General features: G+C 42.7%; 1 protein-coding gene across 5 annotated transcripts in view; it reads right to left on the reverse strand.

The window, feature by feature from the left end:
• Phka2 (phosphorylase kinase regulatory subunit alpha 2) overlaps window positions 1-22276 on the reverse strand; it is a 77049-nt gene that overhangs the window by 15845 nt on the left and 38928 nt on the right. For all 5 annotated transcript variants that reach the window (XM_060375365.1, XM_060375366.1, XM_060375370.1 and 2 more), the window contains 11 exons: window positions 20145-20240; window positions 16298-16405; window positions 14698-14776; window positions 10144-10278; window positions 9350-9459; window positions 7987-8131; window positions 7693-7771; window positions 7151-7320; window positions 5832-6005; window positions 3137-3225; window positions 301-449 (listed from right to left, as the gene is read on the reverse strand). In XM_060375365.1, the coding sequence (XP_060231348.1) occupies window positions 301-449; window positions 3137-3225; window positions 5832-6005; window positions 7151-7320; window positions 7693-7771; window positions 7987-8131; window positions 9350-9459; window positions 10144-10278; window positions 14698-14776; window positions 16298-16405; window positions 20145-20240 (1334 nt within the window). The remainder of the gene's footprint in view (window positions 1-300; window positions 450-3136; window positions 3226-5831; window positions 6006-7150; window positions 7321-7692; window positions 7772-7986; window positions 8132-9349; window positions 9460-10143; window positions 10279-14697; window positions 14777-16297; window positions 16406-20144; window positions 20241-22276) is intronic.

Here is a 22276-nt window from a genome sequence, read left to right on the forward strand (position 1 = left end):
TAACCCCAGAGTGATGTATTGGGAGATGGAGCTTTGGAAAGCTCCCAGGCCATGAAGTAAGAACTCTCAGAATACATCAGATAGTACCGTTACATGAGAGGCTCCAGAGAGCTTTTACCTCCCTTTTACAAAATGCCCGATAGGTTCACCCTATCGGTACCATCCATGAGGAAGTAGGCCATCACCAGACACTGTTATCTTGGATTACCAGCTTCTAAAACTGGAAGGCACACTTCAGTTCTTTATGAGGCCAGCTGATGATGTGTTGCTATAACAGCCCAAAGAGATTAAGGTACTTACTTTATTACATAAAGGATGTACAGAATGTCTGCTTGGTCCTGTAGGTTTGAGCAGTCTTTCAGTTGCCCAACTAGTTTCTCACAGTCCATTTCACCACAGTCCATTTCACCACAGTCATCTCCGGGCCACTGGTAGTCATATTCAGGAGTCTGGCCACGTAAAAGTCAAAAAGTAAGGAAAGGGGTTGACAATGCAAACTTGAAAGTTCAGGTGAGCACAAAGTGAAACACCAGCTTTCTTTCTGAATGCTAGCGCTATGCTAGGCTTCATGGTTTCAGGAAGTCTTTTGCACTCTATCAGTTATGCACCTGTACCATATTTGATAGTGACCTATGTTGGCCACCATTCGCAAGGAACTAGAGAGAACAGGTTAAAACATACCTAAGTTTTATTTATTCAAAGTTCAGAAATAGATAAAGCCAACTTCTATTGCGACAAGTCATGGCGGCAGTGTTCCTCCTCACCACGTACTGGGAATGGAACCTAGGGCCTTTCAAGAGAGTCTCCTAATGAGCCACACTCCAGGCCCTAGCAGTTATCTTTGGACTATTTGAGGTGTGGCTAACTAGCAGGAGGCAAAGAAAGTGACCAAAGACAAATGGATATTGACTCAGTGATAAGTAACTGAACTCATAAGTCTGTCTATATGTTATACTTTAATAAAATATTCGTTCATTTTCTTGGAAAAGGTCTTATCATGTAGCCCAGGTTTCCCTAGAACTTGCTATGTAACTCAAGTTGACAGAAAATTTGTAATCTTTCCTCTTCTTCCTCCATGGTTTTGGAATTACAATCTTATGCTATCGCACCCAGCTTTCAGTGACATAACTTTTAAAATGCAAAACAACATAAAAGTGCACATTTAAAACTACCTAAAAATATAATTAGATTAAAATGTTCTCCAATTAACATTTGGATATTTTGATTCATATGGGATAAATCAGAGATGTCTAAATAAAATAGTAAAAATAAGATGAACACCTAAGATTTTATGTCTTGAGGAATCTCATTATAAAAGAAACTAAGCAAGAGAGAGGACCCTAACTAAAATGTCCAATCCCCATCCGGAAAGGCAAAGAGGATGGACATCAGAAGAAGAAGAAAACAGGAAACAACCTAGGAACCCACCACAGAGGGCCTCTGAAAGCCTCTGCCCTTCAGACTATCAAAGCAGATGCTGAGCCGGATGGGCAACTGTTGGGCAGAGTGAATGGAATTTTATGTAAGAACTGGGAAATAGTAAGAGCTGGAGAGGACAGGGTCTCCACAAGGAGAGCAACAGAACAAGAAAATTTGAACACAGGGAACTTCCCAGAGACTCATACTCCAACCAAGGACTATTCATGGAGATAACCTAGAACCCCTGCACAGATGTAGCCCAGGGCAGTTCAGAGTCCAATTGGGTTACATAGTAATGTGAAGAGGGACTGCCTCTGACATAATCTGATTGGCCTGCTCTTTGATCACCTCCCTCTGGGGGGGGGGAGCAGCCTTACCAGGCCACAGTAGAGGACAATACAGCCACTTTTGATGTGAACTGACAGACTAAGACCAGAAAGGAGAGGAGAACCTCCCCTATTAGTGGACTTGGGGAGTGGCATGCAAGCAGAGGGAGGAGGGAGGGTGGGATTGGGAGGAGAGGAGGGAGGGGCTTATGGGGGGATGCAGAATGAATAAAGTGTAATTGATGAAAAAAAAAAAAAAGAGTATGGAGAAGCCGGGAATAGTGGTACATGTATATTTCATGTTTTTACCTCAAAAGGTCTTTATTTTTTTTTAATTTTCTTATTCACTTTGTATCCCAGCTATATCCACCTCCCTTGTCTCCTCCCAATGCCACCCTCCCTCTCTCATCTCCTCCCATATCCTTCTCCAAGTCCACTGATAGGAGAGGACCTCCTTCCCTTCTCTCTGACCCTAGCCTATCAGGTCTCATCAGGACTGGCTGCATTGTCTTCCTCTGTGGCCTGGTAAAGCTGACTCCCCCCTCAGGGGGAGGTGATCAAAGAGCCAGCCACTGAGTTTTTGTTAGAGACAGTCCCTGTTCCCATTACTAGGGAACCCACTTGGATACTGAGCTGCCATGGGCTATCTCTGTGCAGGGGTTCTAGGTTATCTCCATGCATGGTCCTTGGTTGGAGTATCAGTCTCAGAAAAGACCCCTGGGTCCAGAAATTTTTTTTTTGTTCTGTTGCTCTCTTTATGAGCTCCTGTCTCCTCCAAGTCTTTCATCTCCCCCTTCTTTCATAAGATTCCCTGCACTCTGCCCGAAGTTTGGCTATGAGTCTCAGCATCTGTTTTGATACCCTGCTGGGTAGAGTCTTTCAAAGACTCTCTGTGCTGTACATGTTTATAATAAACACTTGGCAGGCCAATGTAGGAGGACTGTGACTTCAAGGTCAGACTGGGCCAAAAACTGAGACCCTGTCTTAAAAACCACACCAAAGAGTATGAGTACTAAGTTCTATGCTCTGTTTTGAGCTCTGGCTGGCTCAGGTGTGTATTAAGTGTATTCCTTCTATCACTGTTGTGTTCTGATGACCAGGTAGATAGGCAATAAGAGACATTTTGCTCCAGGCAAAACATAAAGGTATACACGAGACTCAAATTATGCAATGGTGCAAACTGAATTCTGACAACTAAGTGCTAGATTCACATCAACATCTAGAGCGTCTACACTTGAAACTCTGGATATATATATATATATGTGTGTGTGTGTGTGTGTGTGTGTGTGTGTATGCTCTTTAAGCCCTACCATTTGAGATAGTTCTTGGGACTAACTATTATCAAGTGTTACATTTAAAACGACAACAACAAACTACCCCGAATACTTTACCTTCTTTAGGAGTGGCTGAGGGGAGTCAACAAGATTCAGTGATTTACGGTGTCCACTTAGAACTTTAGTTGGCAAAGTCATGGGGAAAACTGGAAAAGAAAAGAATTAAGAAAGCTATTGTGAGGAAGAAAAAACAATAAAGCCCTTCTCTTGCTAGGTATGGGCATTTTAGGATGGCAAACAGATTTTAAAAATAGATGATGCCTGACTCCACTCCTACCCCTCTCTTTTGTTTTCCAGGTAGGGAAACTGAGATCTAGAGAAGCTAGAACATTTGTCCAAGGGCACAGGATTTCATGATCAAGGTGTCTGGGTTTCCTGCCCAGTTTCACTCTAGCATTGCTGGTTGTTACGGATTTTACTTTTCACCATCTTTGGATGCTATTATTATCTGTAGTCATTCAGTATGATGCTTCTGTCTTCCAGGACATATCACATTTTAGAAAACTCAGAAGTAGCTCGTGTACATTTTATGTGTGCATACATGTGTGTATAAGACAGGGTCTAGCACTGAGTGTCTTCCTCTATTACTTTCTACTTTATTTTTTGAACAGAATCTCTTCAGTGAACCTGGAGTTCACCCATTTGGCTTCAGGAAGTTGCCTCCTGCCCCACCCCCAACTCCTGCTGCCACAGCTGCAGTGCTGGAATTATGGTTGTACATTGTTATGTCTGGATTTTACATGGGTGCAAGGCAATATAAACTCAGATTCTCACACCTTTTCAGCAAACCCTTTATCCACTGAGCCATCTCTCTATCTCCCTCACTAATCAGTATTTAAAAGGGATTCATAAAGCAAGCTAAAGTGGTTCACATCTGGAATGTCAGGACTCTACAGGAGGACTAGAAGTTCAAAGTCAGCTTAGACTATATAACTGAGTTCACGGCTAGCCTGAACCACAGAACAAGGTAATGTCACCAAAAACCAAAGCCAAAACCACAAAAGCACCTAACTAAACCCAAACAAAAACACAAATCCTCAAAACCAGGTAAAAAGAGGAAAGAAGACAATAGCAACATTTTCAGAAATACGAAAGATAAAGGTTGAAAGATGAGTGATTTAGAAGAGACAGGGCCAGAAAACTCCAATAATACAATGGGAGAATCAATTAACCAGTCAGGCTTGCCTTAAGAGAATGCTCAGGTGCCTCTAGCTGAGACTCCCAGTAACAGGGGTCATGGAGACTAAAGAGGTCACCTTCTAACTAGACAGGACTCCTAGTGAAGGGAGGAGAATATCAACCCACCCACAAAAACTTCGACCCAAAATTTACCCTACCTACAAGATGTACAGGGACAAAAATAAAGCAAGGATTGAGAGAATGTCCAACCAATGCCTGGCCCAACCTGAGACCCACCCAATGGGAGAGGCAACCCTTGACACTATTAATGATACTCTGCTATGCTCGCAGATGGGAGCCTAGTATAGCTGTCCTGTGTGGCTCCACCCAGTACCTGATGGAAATAGATGCAGAGAGCCATAGTCAAACATTGGGTGGAGTGCAGGGAGCCTTGTAGAAGAGTTGCGGGGAGGAGGACCCAGAGAGGACAGGTGTACCACAAGAAGACCAACAGAGCCAACCAACCAGCGCCCAGAGGAACTTGTGGAGACTGAAGCACCAAGGACTATGCATGGACTGGGCCTAAGGCCCCTCTTCATAGATGTAACCAATGGGCAGCTTGGTCCTCATATGGGTCACCTAGTAAGGGGAGTGAGAGCCTGTTCTGACATGGACTATGTTTGATCACTTCCCCTTGTGGGGCTGCCTTTCCAGGCCGCAAGGGAAGAGGATGAGCTCAGTCCTGATGCAATTCTACATGCTGGGGTGAGAGTGTAGGGTGCTCCCCTTTTCAGAAGAGTAGAGGAGTGGGGATAGGGGAAACAAGGAGGGAGGGTAGGACTGGGAGCTTAGGGATTTATGTCTGAGATATAAAGTAAATAAACAAAACAAAACAAAAAACAAACAAACAAACAAAAAAAACAACTAAAAGGCAAAGAAAAAGAATCCTCAGAAGTCTCAGGAATTTGCTGTCCTGGGTACTTCTGGAACTGGTGAGGGGCTCAAGGGGACAAAACTAAAAAAGACTGAAGAGACAGTGTGTGAGATGCAGTGAGCTCCCTAGAAGCTCTCCTCTTCTGCACACAGCATGGTGCCTGCCTCCTTCAGGAGGGCAGGAGACTAGAGGACTCTCTGAAAAGAGTCAAAGAAGGAGGATGTCTAGGCACAGATTGGTTAACACATCTGAAGGCCTGCCCTCCAGCCCCCTGGGCCTGGGCTTCACCCGGCCCTTGCCTTGGCTGCAAGCAGAACAGGCATGGGCTTCTGCCTGCACCTCTGTCTCAAAGGATAGAAGTAAACACATACTATTTTAGAAATATGGAGGAGCTGGGTATGGTGGTGCATACTTGTAATCCCAGCAGTCAGGGAGGCAGAGGCAGGTGGATCTCTGTGAGCTTGAGTCCAGCCTGATCTACACAGGGAGTCCAGAACAGCCAAGGCTACGGCAGAGAAACCCTGTTTTGAAGGGAAAAAAAAAAAAAAAAGAAATCTGGAGAAGAAACATGTAGAAGAGCTGAAAGGGGGCATATCTAAGTTGAGCCTATCTTGTCTTTTGGGATTGACTTCAATTATACTCACACATTACTCTCATAAAAGAATATATCTTAACAGACAGAAGAGCTTAATAACATACATGGAGTTCCCAAACCCTTCGCTTTGGCCATCACAGAAAGGATGTCCCGAGTGGAGTGGATAGCACTGAATACGTGGCTGTCTTCTGACTTCTTACAAAGAGGAGGCAGGTAACACTTCAAGGATGTGCTCTGAAGAAGGTGGTCGATATACTGGTCAAGTTCATCTTGGCTTTCTACAGTTGGAGAGCCAAGGAAAAGAATCAATGAAAACGAACCATGGAGTAGACAACATTTAGCACTATCTATTTGCATCTTTACTCACACCAAGAGTTAGTGACAGGTATGTCATATGCGTGTACAAATTTACTGTTTGAAAAAAATCTTCATGCTAGGCCAAGGAAATCCAGAATGAGATCGTGTTTAAGTCACATCATCCAGAGATGAGCTGCAGAATATGAAAACAACCAAAAGAACAGTACCTGACACCCTGTCTTTTAATTCGTGAGCTAAGCCTTATGGAGCTTTCTGCACCAATTACAAATATTATCTAAAAGTAAAAACAGGTCACTTTGACCCAAAACCATGTTCAGATTAACACGGGGTTTCACCACTCACATCTAATCAAAACCAGGCCATTTCACCATTCCTTTCAAAAGTCAAGCAATGTGTTTCTCTTTAAGAATGTATTTTGTAAGGGCTTGGTGGTTCAGCTCAGCAGTATAACATGCATGAAGCATTGGGTTAACTTTCAGGTCAGGATGGACTTTTTAAATAGCTAGGAAAACCCCTGTAAAGAAGCACCAGGAGCGGCTGGTGCAAATGAACTCACAGAGGTCTGAGGGGCAAGTGGACCATCTTAAAAAGAAGTAAAACAAAAAGAGGACTGGTGAGATGGCTCAGCGGGCAATGGTGCCTACTGCCAAACTTACCAACAACAGTTCAATACTCAGAATCCACATGGTGGAAGGAGAGAAACAGCTCCTAAAAGCTCTCCTCTGACCTCTACACATATGTTATATATGCCATGGTGTAACACACACACACACACACGCACACACACACACATACACACACACACGAGAGAGAGAGGGGGGGATAAATAAATGGATAGTATTTTAAAAAGCAATTTATGAATAGTCCTATGCTTGAGACTTTTCCTACTGGACTTATGAAGCCCTGTTTTCAAAGGCACCAGTGGAATTTATGTTCTCAAACCAGCCCCTTTAGAACAGAATCTTTAGAAGCCTTGTTTCTGTTCTTTTGCTTTTAGCTTACCTGTCGATGATTTTGCATTTGGGTCTTAGGGGAGTTTATCACAGTGCCAAGGTTTAAACACATTCAACCACCAATTCACAGACACTTGTTTGCCACAATGTACCTTGATGACTGCTGTCTTCCAAGTATCCTCCCAGGTCTGACTCGCTGTCAGGACTAAAGTTCCCATCACTGGCGTCATCAAACAACTTCTCATCGCAGTCCGGATCCAGGAAGGTCAGGTATGTGTAGAATGAAGTGGTGAGGAACTCTGCCAGGTTCCCCAATTTTACTCTGTCATGAAGGGACAACGTTAGAGATACAGGTGGAGTGCAGACAGACTACTATGAATCACTGGGAAACTCGTCTACAGAGAGGTAGCACTTCTGCAGGAGTCAAAAATATATATTGGCCCTACACAAGCCAAGAAATTCAATCCCAAAGTTGGGCACGGGAGCAACGTCTATAATCCAAGCACTTGGGAAGTAGGAGCAGGAGTACCAGAAGGTTGGGGAGGTAAAAGTAGATTAATTTTGATTTCCTTTTTACTCTAAAATCATGTGTGTTTGGGTCTAGAAACTGATGCAAAAGGTGGGGAAAGGACAGCTAAAGACTTTCAGAAATGTCAATGTTATTCTTAGTAAATGAAAAGAAATCCCAATGTACCTAGCACCTCCAAAATATCCATCTTCCAGTTTTCTAATTGTAGAAAGAACTGCAGGATGAATGTCAGTTCCATCATTTGCTACGGAAAAAAAAAAAAATGACGGATGAGTTTTCTTCATCTGAAATAGTCTCACTAGCACCAACCCAATCAAAACCCTTATGGTATGAAATATTCCCTACACAAAGAAGTCAAACTGCTAAGGATCCCCTTTAGCATTTGGCACAGTCCACAGAAACTGTCCTAAACACTTAGATAAGAGCCCATGACCCAGAAGATGAAATTCATGGAATTACTGAGCATGGTGTGTGTGACAGGGAAGGTGAGTGTGGGGCGGCCAGTCATCCGCCAGCAGGTGCACAGATAAGCCAGCTCTATCCTCAGCATCTCCACAATCATCTCGTTGTCCAAGGCCAGGTAGAAATGATGCTGGTCAGTGAACTGAAAGTAAGAACGAGCCAAGTCAGGGGTCACCCTTTACTTTCTCCCACACAGCACCTACCACTCAAGGCAAGCACTAATCCTGAACCTGATGTCGGGGAAGGGGTTCAGTATTGCCTCAGTCTTCTGACCAGGAGGTCAATTGAGACTGTAACAATCTGTCACCTGCCTGGGAGTTGTAGCTACACTGGTACGAAAGGAAAAGTGTGTCAACAGACCTGTCTTCCTCCCATGGGGGATATAGGCGCCTTGTTGACCACACAAAACAAATCAAGAGCCTGTAATTGCTACCCTTTCTGGGACCTGGGTTAGCAAACACTTCCCAGGTGAGGGAGAACTTGGAACTGCCCATCTAACTGATGCCTGCTTAACGCCAGTCACAGGTACTGCTGCATAACGATGAAAGTCCAATTGTTCTCCAGACCTCTGTGCTAGTGTGTGCTCGGATCTGCCTCTGGAATTTGCTCCTAAGGAAAAGGGTTTGCAAGGTTCAAAAGTGGCAGCTACTGAGGCAAGGCCTCACAACCAACCGCATGTGCAGGTAGGCAGGGGTCCATCCATGTTATGGCCCACACTGGCAAAATGACAACAGTGTTCATCTTCTAGGTGTTCAAATGGAGAACAATTAGTATGTACTTCCTCTAGGTTAGTTCTCTCTAGGAACAAAAATTCTGAAGATAAGTTCTGAAGATGGTCAGTGCATTTGAATCTCGGTAGGGGGTTGGGGACCTGAAAATCAGTCTGGTTGTTTGTCATACTGGGGGTCCAGTGACATCTTTCACAAGGGTAAGGGACTATTAAATTTGGGCGATATGAGCCAAGTGCCATGTCATACGGGAAAGCAATGTGAATTCATGTCTGGGAGTGACGCAATACTCAATTTGATTCAAGTAACATGAACTGAGCACTTTCTATATCTCCATGTGATCCCATGCATGTAAAATTCTTCCATGCTTGATGTAGAAATGCTTACCAGACAGAAAAGAGGATCTAACAAGAGGATGCCGGCTGGTTTTCTACTTGCTCCCACTTTTTTTCTTAAGTTTTTTTTTTTTTTTTTTTCCTTCTGTGTGTGTTGAGTCAGATTCTCACTGTATATCTCTGGCTGGTCTAGAACTCATGTGGACCAGGCTGGCCTTGAACTCATGGTGTTCCACCTGTTTTTGCCTTCCCAGCACTGAAATTAAGGGTATGCACTGCCATGACCACTCTTTTTACCTGGGGCGTAAAAGTGAAGATCTGGTTCCTAATTACATAGAGTTTGGAGGTACCAAGGACACCAATGTGCCGATATGGTCGACCACTCAATTTCATATTCTTATTTCGTCCTATTTGAAACATAAAGGAGAAACTGGAGTTAAAGAAATTAAAGTACAAGCTATTCCTAGCAACCTAGGCAAAGGCTGGTCTTATTTTTATGTCAGACAATATACTATGGGGTTTGTCTTCCTAATACCATGGCCTTTTAAGAAGTGGGACAAAGCTGAACAGAGAAATATATCCTGTCTCCTCTATTCATGCATGGGTATGAACAGCAGTTTCAACTATATGGAGTAGAATTATTAAAAGAACTTTATTAACATTGACCTTGAATTTATTTATTGATAGATTGAATTTAGTTATTTATTTTAAAATAAAGTTATTTATTCAGATTTTAAGAAAGAAAAGAGAAGTGCTTCCCACTTTAGTGGGTAAAGTGAGCACTTTGGGGTACCACAGGTAACAATTAGAAGCCATATCAAGATACCAGTAGCTCTTTCAACTGTGACCTTTTAATGGGGGTACTTATTCTCCAACGGAACTACCCAACAGAGGCCCTCCTATGGCTGTATGGGTTGAGGGAAATCTGCTTGTCTGTCCATTCTTCTTCACAATGGACTGAGACAAGTGGCTGGCCTACTTAGTGCTCCCCCAGGTCTTCTTCAGAACTTAGAACAAAGTTTCTCTCACACTTGCACCTAGCACCTGGAAAGGCCCTTTTCCCAATATACTCCAATACTTCCATGACCTACCAAGTTTGGCATATATATGACTAAGAATCCGGCCTGGCTGAACTCGAATTGGATGCACATCAGCAATGCTCTGGACATTTACCCCATGGTGCTGCAACAGCCCCTTAATGTGACTGTTCTCTGCCAAGACAGCAACTGCAAATAAGAACAAAGAATCAGTCTCAGATCTGTGTCTGGTGTCTCTGCACACTGACACATGGAACTGATCTCTCTTCTCTCCAGTCCTAGGCATATTAACACATTCTCCACAGTTGGCTTTGGAAATGGTGGCATTTGTCCTGCTACCCTTCCTGCTTTTTCTCTGTCCTTACTGCACCTCAACACACACCAATGCATACCTGTCAAGTGCCCTCACTGTGCAGGACAGTATGAGAGCTTTTAGAAATGGTCTTCAATAGGCTCTGCACCAACTTCTCCTACTTGAAATCATGTCTTGCCTCCCTCTGGGTCTGCTTTCATCTAAATATGCCAGTGTCCTTTTGACACAGGGTTAGGAGTGGAAACAGCTCCCTCAGGGGATTCGAGAAGTCTGTTCCTGCTCCCGAAGGGCAGGGGGAGTGAGCAATAAATATGTCAGGAAAAGAAAGTGGACCTGCTGGTGGAGAGAGTGGTAGAAGTGGGACTCTCTAGCCCACTTAGAAGCACAGCACAAACCCCCGCAGATGAGAAAGAGCACCCATTCCAGATGGTTTGGGCCCTGGGCCCTCTGGCTAGCAGGGACTTCCAAGTATGTGGGTCCTGGTAGCCTATGCAGAAATTAGTCTTAGCTCAGAAACACATCAGGGATTAGCTTGGTGCTATCTATCACACCAGTACTGCCTGCCTTTACGAGAAAGCAGTATCTTGTCAATGGGATGGAATCTGGACAGGGGCTTGCAGAAGAGGAGGCCAGTCACAGGGAACAGCTGGTAACTTGCCCAGCTGCAGCAGAGACTTTTGGAAACGGGCCCAGGGCATGCTTAGGCCAGAGAACAAAGGCTAAGGTACTGTGAGGGCATCTTCCCCAAATCCTACCATTGGATCCCTACGCTGGGAAATGCTGAACATGTGATACATCTAAATGCCATTGAAACCTGAACATTACCTCCTTACACTTATATGCCACCTGGTACTTTTTAAAGTGTTTTATACCAATGATTGTGGGGAGCCTCTGGTCTGTCAGGCTGCTTTGTTATTTAGATCTCAGCGGAAAGACAGGTTTTCACCCTGGCCTTCACCTAGGGTCAGCGATAAGCAAATGTTTTGCCAAGTCTACCTCCTTTTGTTTGAGACAGCAGGTAGGATGTCTTGTCAAGTTCACACCTTTTGATTATGTGAGGATCACACAGACAGCTGGTCTAGGTAAAGAAGTTTTGACTTCCCTGTGGATTCATTCATTGTACTGAGGTGCTTTTGCTCTGAGTTGAAAAGGGATTATTGGAATAAACTGGTGACTAGTTTTCTACTGGAAGCCCTCTCAAAAAGATCCCATGTGTAGTGTGTTGGTTTATTAATTTTCTTTCAATCCTCACTCCCAACTCAAGAACCGTTTGACTGTCGTTGGGCTCCGATAAATGATCTCATCTTTACAGTGAATAGAAGTCATGAGAATGCTTAATTAGCCCACAATAGTTGAGCCAGGACTGGAACCTAATCCCCACTCTACCTTCCCCAGGACACCAACAAATTAGATTGCTGGGCTATGTGGGATTGTTTGTGGGGTTCCCTCAACATTTATCCCTTCTGAAAATTTCACTAACAAGCAGAACTCCACATTTATCAAAGACACAGCATCCACTCTCAGTATGACTACCTCTTTCGGGGAGTGGCTATAACTGAAACTGGAGAGGATTATGTTCTGATGCAACCACATGAGCATGAGTTTGGCCCACCACTGTCTGTGTTTGTGTGTGTGTGTGTGTGTGTGTGTGTGTGTGTGTGTGTAGGGGGAGTGTACATGTGTGTGAAGGTAAAAGGACAACTTTCAGGAGTCAGTTCTCTTGCTGTACTTCGTGGGCTTTGGAGACTGAACTCAGGCTATCAGGCTACCAGGTGGCAAAGGGCTGTTACTTGTTGAGGCATTTCACTGGACCAGCATGAGTTTCTGAAAGATCCCCTGACCTGCTCCATGCCAGATCCTCTGGTAATTCATCTCTGTTCTACTATATTTAAAAAAAAAATGCTGGCATGGAGAGTTGGCTCAGCAGTTAAGAGCACTCACTGATCTAGATGACCCAAGTTTCATTTCCAGCACCAATATCAGGAGGCTCATAATTGCTTATAACTCCAGCTCTGGAGAACACAACACCTTCTAGTCAACTTGGGCGCTGCTCATGTGTACACACTCATACTCAGATACATGCACACACATATATATAATTAAAAATAAAAATCAATAAATTAAAAAAAAGTCCAGTTGAGATCTATTAATATGTCCTGGCCTACAGCTGGGAAAACAAACAAACAAACAACAACAACAACAAAAACCCACAAAAACTTCGTGTAGATTTAAGACACAAATTAGCAGAATGTGCTGGTCAAGTACGCAGATTCAGGAATGTAGCTGCATCAGCCCACCAGGACACCAGTAATGGGTCCCCACCGTCAGCTGCCAACTGAGGTCCTTAAGTGAATAAACTAACCTCTAAGCTTCATGCAGGTCAGAATGCTGTCGTGGTTAGGTGTATACTATATACACTATTGATTAGGTGACAACGTGTAGCTCCTCTCATTGCATTATGGTCAAGCTTATTTAAACAGGCCTGTGGCCACAAAGAAGGCTTTTTGTTCAATCATTCTTTTCTTTTTTTGATAGTTTCTTTTTTTTTAATTTATTCATTTTTACATCCCAATTGTAACCCCCCTCCCTCATCTCCTCCTGGTCCCACTCTCCCTCCTCCTTCTCCCATACCCCATCCCCTAGTCCTCAAAAAGGGGGAGCCCTTCTCCCTTACCAAATGACCCCAGACTAGTAAGTCTCTTCAGGACTGCATGCATCATCTTCCTCTGTGGCCTAGCAAGGCTGCTTCACCGAGGGGAGGTGACACACGTATAGATCAATACAGAAAATAATACAATCTTATCCTTAAGAAGTATACAGCAATAAAAAAAAAAAAAAAAAAAAAAAGAAGTACAGCTTAAGCCAGGCATGGTGGTTGATGCCTATAATTTCATCACTTGGGAGACTGAGACAAGAGTATTTCTATGAATGCAAGGCCAGCTCTGGATTTGTAGTGAGTTCAAGGTCAGCAAATTTTACAAAGTAAGACTCTGTTTCAAAAGACCAAAAAAGCAATACATAAAACAAACAAACAATGGTGTATAGCTTTTTTTTTTTTAGCAGCAATGCGTTATATACACAATGGGCTGACATTTGACAGTATCTGACTATTCTAAAAGGCACTCAAAATGTGTCAGAGCTGGGGGCTGGAGAGATGGCTCAGAGGTTAAGAGCACTCACTGGCTGCTCTTCCAAAGGTACTGTAGTTCAATTCCCAGCAACCACATGGTGGCCCACAACCATCTATAATGAGATCTGGTGCCCTCTTCTGATGTCCAGGTGTACATGCAGGCAAAACAGCATACACATAATAAATAAATAAATAAATAAATAAATAAATCTTTTAAAAAAATGTGCCAGAGCTGCCATGGGACCTTGGGAAAGGAAACAGAAGGGACTAATGCTCTAAGTGCATACCATAGGCCAGACTTAGATTGAGAACTTCCTCCAGACCCATCTCCATTGGTTTCAGGATCCTTTGGGAGGAGTAAGAGTCCTAGCAGACCTGAGATATGACCTGTGGAGGTATCCTGGGAGAGGCAGCCCCATTGGGCTTCTCACCTTTTTGGAAGAGACACTGGCTAAAGAGGAAGGAAGGGAGAGTTAAAGCGGGTACTGAGACCTGAGACCTCCAAGGAAAAAATGAACTATTTCACTTGGGTTCAGAGTTTTCCCCAGTCTCAGACTCCACTTTTTAGAGTGACAGTTATGAAGAATGATGCTCAATGACTCATGTGTGCTCCAGTGACAAAGTTCAGACTGCAGAAAACAATTGCTTTGTCGGAAGTCAATTTGTGGGTGGGAAAAATCCCATTGCTTTCTGGGGCCTGCCTGACTTATTACAAGTTTTCACACAGATGCCTACATCTTATTGTACAATGAATCATGCCCTCTGGACCTTTTTTCCTGTGTAAAGGTCTTACTATGTGGGTTGGACTGGCCTCAAAATCTCTATTAAGCCAAAGGTGACTTTGCGTTTGTGATCCTACTGTTCTTCCAAAATTCTGCGATGACAGCTGCATGCTACCATGCCCAGTTTAAAAGGGTGCAGAAAATTGAGCCCTGGGCCTCATGCCTGCTAGTTAAGCTTTTTACCCACTGAGCTACCTCCCCAGCCTGGCTTTGAACTATTGACCTTCCTGCCTCATGCTCCCAAGTGCTAGGATTACAGGTTTGCTGCTAGAACCCTGTTAACACCCTTTTAACAAATTTCAGTGAGGAACTAGGAACAATGTGAATGAAAGATTTACACTGATTTTATACGTTAGAGATGGAGAGCAAACACGCTCACAAACCTTGTACTACAACATCAGGTTTGACTGAAGTAGAAAATCTTCTATTTAAGGGATCAATTTCACCAGTGGCAAGGAATCCCTAAGAAGAGAAGAGTATTAATACTTGAAAAACTGTTTTAACGAAGATTTCATCTTGTTCCTACACTTGAAAATGACATATTTGGGGGCTCAAAGACTCAAAAACCTTTCCTTTGTATTTGTTGAGTTTCTCTCCATAACAGCATATGCTACCCAGAACGCCACCACTTAGCTCTGAGGGTTACTCAAATGTACCCCCACACTGTATGGGTGAAAAGAAAGCTACTACTAGTGTTAGCTGAGTCCCTGCATGTGCACTGTCACACTTGAATCTCCTATGTCCCTCACCATTCTACAGGCAGGAAAACTGAGGTGAACATGCTTATACAAGGTAGAGCGAGACTTCGGTCTAGGGCTGACTCTTTGAAACACAAAACTCTTCCCACATTGTTAAGTGTGCTCTTTAAAAATGCATCACCTTTCACTTCCTAGGAATGACCCAAGCATCCGAAGGGGATGAAGGTGATCTGAGACAGAGTCGACCTACTGCTGGACCCAAAGGAAGGCTTTTTATATTGGAGAAGAGGTTTCAGGAGTGGAATTAGTTATTTCCCACCCCACACATACTGAAATCTGAGCTGAAATGCATTGTACAGACAAATAAGCCCATTTCTCTTTTCACTTTACAGGTAAGGCAGTTGAGGATCAAAGAGGTTAAGGGACCTGCCAAAAGTCCCTGAGCTAGTTGGGTACAAGATTGCTTTCAAAAGAATATAAATACACTCGTATAAATGAAGCCATGGCTATGGATTGTGGGAGATTAAACATACATGGGAACCACCTCAACAGCCAGTGTTTCCAGGTGATATGTCCACTGTGCTATCTTTCATCGGTCTTTACCACAGCAGTAACCCAGTAACATTCTAATGTACTGTTCTTGTCCCCAGTTGAAGCACACAAGGCTGGCCAGCCTCAGGTGGACAGTCCCTTTCTTCTCTAGGCTCCTTCCCCATACCACAATTCTCAGCTGAAGTTTCTTACTCAAGACTGAGGGAGTCATGTTAAAGCTTTTCCAACAGAAGCCTCGGGGAAAGGGGGCAAGAGGGAATGGGTCAAGAGGTGGGTTGGTGTGGGCTGTGGTATCTGAAGGACAACCTGTGCCTTCTGTCTCTTTGGAAAGACCTGAAGAGTCCCTGTGCTTCCTGTGTCACGGGCTGGGAGAGCTTCTAGCCCATCTAATAACTTCCTAAATCCCGTCTCTTCCAGGATCAGATGTGCTAATCTTGGCTGGGAAGTTTTCCATGTCTGCTGGGCAACAATGCAAAAAGATTCTAGGTATATACCAGAGATTCTGGCGAGAGGGGGACAGGGAGTAGAGTATGGAGCTGATATGAACTGGCTTGCTGTGAATATCAATATGCAAACCTAGAGGAGAGCCTGAGGCCCAGTTTCAGCCCAGGTGACCTTGAAGACAATGAAGTTGCACAAAAGCTATTCATAGTGACTCAGTACAGAGAGCCCCTGTGCTCTTCCTACTTTCCCGTACCTCTGACCAGATGGGTTTCCAGTGAAGAAGGCCTACCTCTGCCAGCAGTGAGCTCAGGATGTACAAGGACTGTCCCCAAAGATGAGGCACCTTCCCCAGTGGAATTCGGTCTACTGTGTGTGGGTTCTTATACTCTTCATCCACCTGGCAGAGAAAATGAAAAGTTCAAGATCAGAATGTCAGGGGATACAAAGGCCAGCGATATCTTACACTTGGGAAACATGCTGAAGATTTATAAAACAGTCCTCAGCCTCCTCACCAATTCTTTATAATACAGAATGGTAGACTCAGAAAGCAGAAAGTTCCTTTCTCAGTGCACCATGGCTATATGCAACAGAAGGGGATTTCAAATCTTGTCCTGGTCCTAGGCCAGTATTTCCCCAATAAACACATCTGGGACCACAGGTTCTGGAAGCTCGGCTTGCCTGCTCTATCCCCAGCTCTGGGCAGCAGGAAGCTCCACAGCACATGCTCATGGATGGCTGTTCTCATAAAAACAACAACAAAACACAGCAGCCTGAAAAAGCAGAGTGCGTAGTATGCACAGCGGAAATGCCAAGCCTGGTTTCTTCTGGCCTATCATCCCCAAGGATGTGTGCCCATACAAGAACATTACCAGAAGGTAGCACTCCACAATGAGGAAAACCAATAGTGTTGTTGCCACTCCCAGCCTACCTCCTTTAGTAAGTGGAATTTCCTGGGAGCTTCATTTATCAATATAAGGTTCTGTGATCCCCATCCCTTTTTGTCTCAGCAATGTAAGCTCCTATGCCTACTTATTCTGAGGACACTTCCAGCTACATATGGGACACTCTCTTAAACCTCGTGCTTCCCTTTAAGGTTTTAATCTTTGAAACACTGATTAGGATAATAGTCCTGTCCATTTTTTCCTCCAGAAAACACCACTCAGAAACAGGAAACATTTATTCCTCTCTAAGGGAAAAAAATGTGTGTGTGTGTGTGTGTGTGTGTGTGTGTGTGTGTAGGAGGGTGTTTCATTCTTAGTATTGTGAATTAATTAGTGATATCATTAATATACTTAGTAAAGATTCATATTTCTTGGTAGCAAACATTTACATTTTGCATACACTGAATGGAATTGTCACTGCAGTTAAATAATCAAGAAAGGAATAATAGTGTGGAGGGAGATTCTCCAAAATGCAATAGTGGTTATTACTGAGTCATAGCATTATGGATAATAAATGTTTTCTTTCTACAGAACCCCATATATTTTACAATGTATAGGATTACTTTTAAAATTGGCTAGCACATTAAATACACACCAAATACACTGAAATAAAACTATTAGGAAACACTGCAATGATCTAGAATGTGAACTCTCTACTGCAAAGAACAGAAACCCAACAAGCTTTCCAGGTCAAAAGATGAACTTGTTCTGGCCTCTCTTCCACTGGAGTTCAACTCTGTCTCTTCATGAAGGTGCTTTTCTCCTCCCTACTCTGGTTCTTCTGAAACTATTACTTACAGGTGAATTTGCACCACATCTCTATTTCCATCTCTCCTGTGGCTATGTCCATTTTCCAGCCTAGTTCTGTTTTTACATACCCACAGATACAGAACCACCTTGTATACTAGCCCCTAGGAAGTGCCAGGCATGGACTAGCTGCTCACTATGCGTTTGTTGGACATACTTTTACTGGTCACCTGCTGTGCAGTGGAGGGTTGATAAATGGTGGCACCTTGCCCAGGCATACAGGCTGCATGACAATGTAAGTCTCAGACATTTTTTCCTAATTTGCACAAAGGTGCCATATAGGTTTGTGGTGTCTCACAGGATCCCTTCCCAGTGGTCTCTATAGGTTATTGATGTGACTGAGGAACCTTGCCAACCCTCACCTGCAAACCTAACACAAAATCAACAAAATCAAGTTGAGGTAAAATCTTGTCCAATGCTGGTGCCTAGCATATAAGCTAAATGCACAGACTAAAGAGGATGCTGAATGACAGGAACCAAACTAGAAGTCAGTGGGGTATTCAGGAGAGTTATAGAGTCATATTTTTATGATGTACAACCAGCATTATCCATCAGGAAGCCAAGTGCCGCTCCGACACCAAGCATTTACTATGGTTGTTCAGTACCTGAGCCTTTCGGGAGCACAAGGATAGCTAGTCGCTCCCATGAAACAGGTGCCTCCATACTACAGGATGCACGATCCCAACAAGGGATATGGATGGATGAGTATCTATTGAAAGTGACACAGACACCCCTCCTCCTCATCAGTATTCACTCCATCCACAGCATACGGATGCCAATGGAAAATGAAGACATTGGCAGAGGACTTCCGACACACACAAAAAAACACCCCTGGCAAGACTTTAAAACTTAATTAGCATGGTAAGGCATGACAAAAGTCTTGTCCTAGGAAATCTGGATGATATGACACAATTCGTGCTATGATAGGAGCACGGAGTTTCTAGAAGCTCAGACTCAATGGTCTAGGTAGGACTGAGTGGAGAAAGCCATTGCAAGGAAACACCGAGTGGATCCAGCAGTGAACCAGCTGTAAAATTACGCTGCATCTTTAAGTCTTTAAAGTAATGACACACTTGACATATTTCCGAAGTTGCTTAACTACATCATTTAGGCATTTTTCTTTTTTTAGATGGCACTATTCCATGTCTAAGTTATATTATCGTCCTCAAATATTCCCGGAATGTGTACAAATGTTTTTCCAATATAACCACTGAATATTCTATTCTAGTTGCTGGTTTTCATTGTATTCTTCTCACTCCTTGACTTTTAAAATACCATCTGAGGTGTTGAACAGGTGGGCTATTATCAATGTAAAAGAGTCCAATGCTTCCAGAAGTAAAACATTCTATTTCTCACAGAATCTCAACACTTTTTAACTTAACTTTCTTCTTGATCTAAGTAGTCACTTATTTAATACATGAAGGTCCTTCTGGATCAGTGGTCCTCAGCCTGAGGGGCTGTGCTCCCTTTGGGGTCAAATCAATGACTCTTTTACCAGGGTCACCTAAGATCATCGTAAAACACAGAGGTTGCATATCAGATATCCTGTATATCAGAAAATTACAGTTAGGAAGTAGCAATGAAAATGATCTTCTGGCTGGGGGTCACCACAATGTGAGGAACTGTAATAAAGGGTTGCAGCCTTAGGAAGGTTGAGAAGCACTGCTCTAGAAAAAGGCTCAAAGTAATCCTCACAACTTTTATGCTGCATAAGGATGAAGTCTCAGACTCATTTAAAATGTTAGTTTTTTATTTTTATAATTTGAGTTTCCTTTGAGCCAGGGTCACAAAGAATAGTCTTGAATTAGTAATCCTTCTGCTTCAGGTACCTGGAGGGTGGAATTACATGTGTCACTGCCCAGCAAAAATGTATGTTCCTCATGGAATAAAAGAAAAACCTACTCCACCACTACTTTCCAAGTCCAAGGAGGACATTCAATATTTAGATACTTCTACTAACCAAAATGTACTACCCATTAGGAGGTGGTGGTGCTTTGTGTGGAGGCCCAGAACCTAGGGTCTGGTTCTTGAGTGGAATCCAGCAATGTCTTAGATTGGACAGGTTCTTAGAGGTTCCCTCAGTGTAGTCAGGCTCTATCATGTCCTTTGTTCTTGAGTGTATGGGCCCGATTCAAACACAGACCAGGGAATCCCGCCCTCTACCACCGAGGACACCCAAGGTCAAACATGTTTCATGTTTCTCAGAGCTATAATTCCTTACGATGAATTAAAAAAACAAAAACAAAACCAAAAACAAACAACTAGCCTTTAGAAACCACCTCTGGAGAAAAAGAGGTCATTTGTCCTGAAAGGTGGATAGAGACTAGCCAAGCCCTAAATCACTTAATCTAGATGAGCAGCACGAGGAGCTTGGTAAGACCTGGTTACCTTGTCTGGTGGGATGGCATAGAGTTCCGGTACCAAGTGGATTCCATCTTTGCCTCTGATTAATATTCCCTCCAGGGCTTCTCGGTATTCTTGGACCTGGAAAGAAAGCCCCAGCACCTTTAGTGTGACAGAGTTCTGGCAGTTAATGATGCAATGGCAATACAACTTAAAAACAAAAGCAAGGGGAGGAGGACCTCCCTTATCAGTGGACTGGGGGAGGGGCATGGGAGGAGAAGAGGGAGGCAGGGTGGGATAGGAGGGGATGAAGGAGGGGGCTACAGCTGGAATGCAAAGTGAATAAATTGTAATAAAAAACAAATAACTGTAAATGCAGGGGGAAATATATATATATATATATATATATATATATATATATATATACTCAATCTCATGAAAAATACTTCAATTCTGGTTATTTTAGACATGTTTGTTTCATCCATAATATTCACTCCATTAGGTCAAACTGTGTTCTTGATTGCTTATATTTTAGGTATAATAATTTATGTCCCATTCAAAGGGTGTAAAAAACAATTCAGATCTAGATCATGATGTGAATAGTTTTCATATAATCCAGTTTTCATATGATTATTTTTTAACAGACTCTTATGACAGATTTATTGCCAGAGAACTTCAACAGAATCTGATGAAGAAACTCCCCACTTACTTTAATCTCTGATGGGATATGCAAACTACAGGAAGCTATTAACTGATTATTATGGGGAATGGCCCAAAATGACACTATCAGACAAGACCGGGTGTGTTCAGGGTGGTATGGCTGTAGATATTACCATAATGTTTCTAGACTGGCAGTCAGTGTCAAAAGAAGACATAAACACACACACACACACACACACACACACACACACACACACACGAATAAGAAACAGATTAAATTAAGGAATGTTGATTGAGACAAATTTCCACAATCTTGAAATGCTAGCCAAATCCAATCATTTCAGGAAAAATACTCAAAATTCAGTCTGTAAAGTTTTGTGTTGATTCCCAAAGTGTAATAAAATGGTCAGACGCATAACATAGCCATTGTTTTATTATTTGGCTCTTAAAGGTCTAGTAGCATTTGCCAATGTAGGATCTAGTTCTCCTATTTCTGTTCTGAAATACACTTAGAGATAATTGGTTTTCAAATTGAGAATATTACATTGAGAAAATTCATTGAGAAAATGCATATTCCATCAGGAAATTCCAGGTCCATGTGTAATCTGCTTTCTTCAGTGTGGGTAAAGAATATTTAGAAATCAAGAAAAACAGAAACACAGATGAGGAGAGAAACACAGATTTTACATAGCACAACAAAATGCCAGAGGAGTCAAGTCATAACTGTAGGTTGTAAAGCCATATGAGCTCACTCAGCTACCATGTTCTTGATTGTATTTGTCTGTGAAAAAAAAGAAATGGAGATGGCCATGAGAGAGAGTAAAGGTTGTTCAGAGTAGCCTGCTGGCATTGGATACTTCAAAAACCACTGCCAGGTTCAGACCCAAATATCCTTTGGGGACTGATGGAATATGTCTTGAAAATAAAAGACATAGGCAGACATCTCCAGAAACAACATAGTTCCTTAATCAGAAAAAAAAAATGAAGAATGGGAGTCTCTTCATGGAAGTCCTGATGCTGTGAACATGGTGTGGGCTCTTCCCTGATTGAGAGTACAAAAGTGGTAGGGTTGGGGATTTCCTGGTTGTTTCTTTACAGCTGCAAAAGACTAGTGGGTCTGGAATGTGTTTCTAATTTTAGAAGATTCTATAGGTGCTAATGATTCAATAAAATGTTCTTGTTTATAGAGTTATAGATTGATTTAAGGTTTTACATATTGAAAAATTCACTTGCTCTGTATGTTAGCCATTCTAATTATAACTATTACTGGGATGATACAAAGCCATTTGCTTTTAGAAATATGATACACTGAAATTACAAAAGCCATGGCATCAAACTGGTAGGCAACATGATATCGATTCTCTTCATCAATACCGACCAGTCTTTTCAGCAGATTCAATTTTAGGAACTACCAGTGTTCTTTAGACTTAAAAAAAAGATTTATTTATTATTTATACAATATTCTGCCTGCACAGCAGATCTTACTATAGATGGTTATGAGCCACCATGTGGTTGCT

Source organism: Meriones unguiculatus, chromosome X, assembly GCF_030254825.1.
Source record: "Meriones unguiculatus strain TT.TT164.6M chromosome X, Bangor_MerUng_6.1, whole genome shotgun sequence".
Classification (NCBI taxonomy): Eukaryota; Metazoa; Chordata; class Mammalia; order Rodentia; family Muridae; genus Meriones; species Meriones unguiculatus.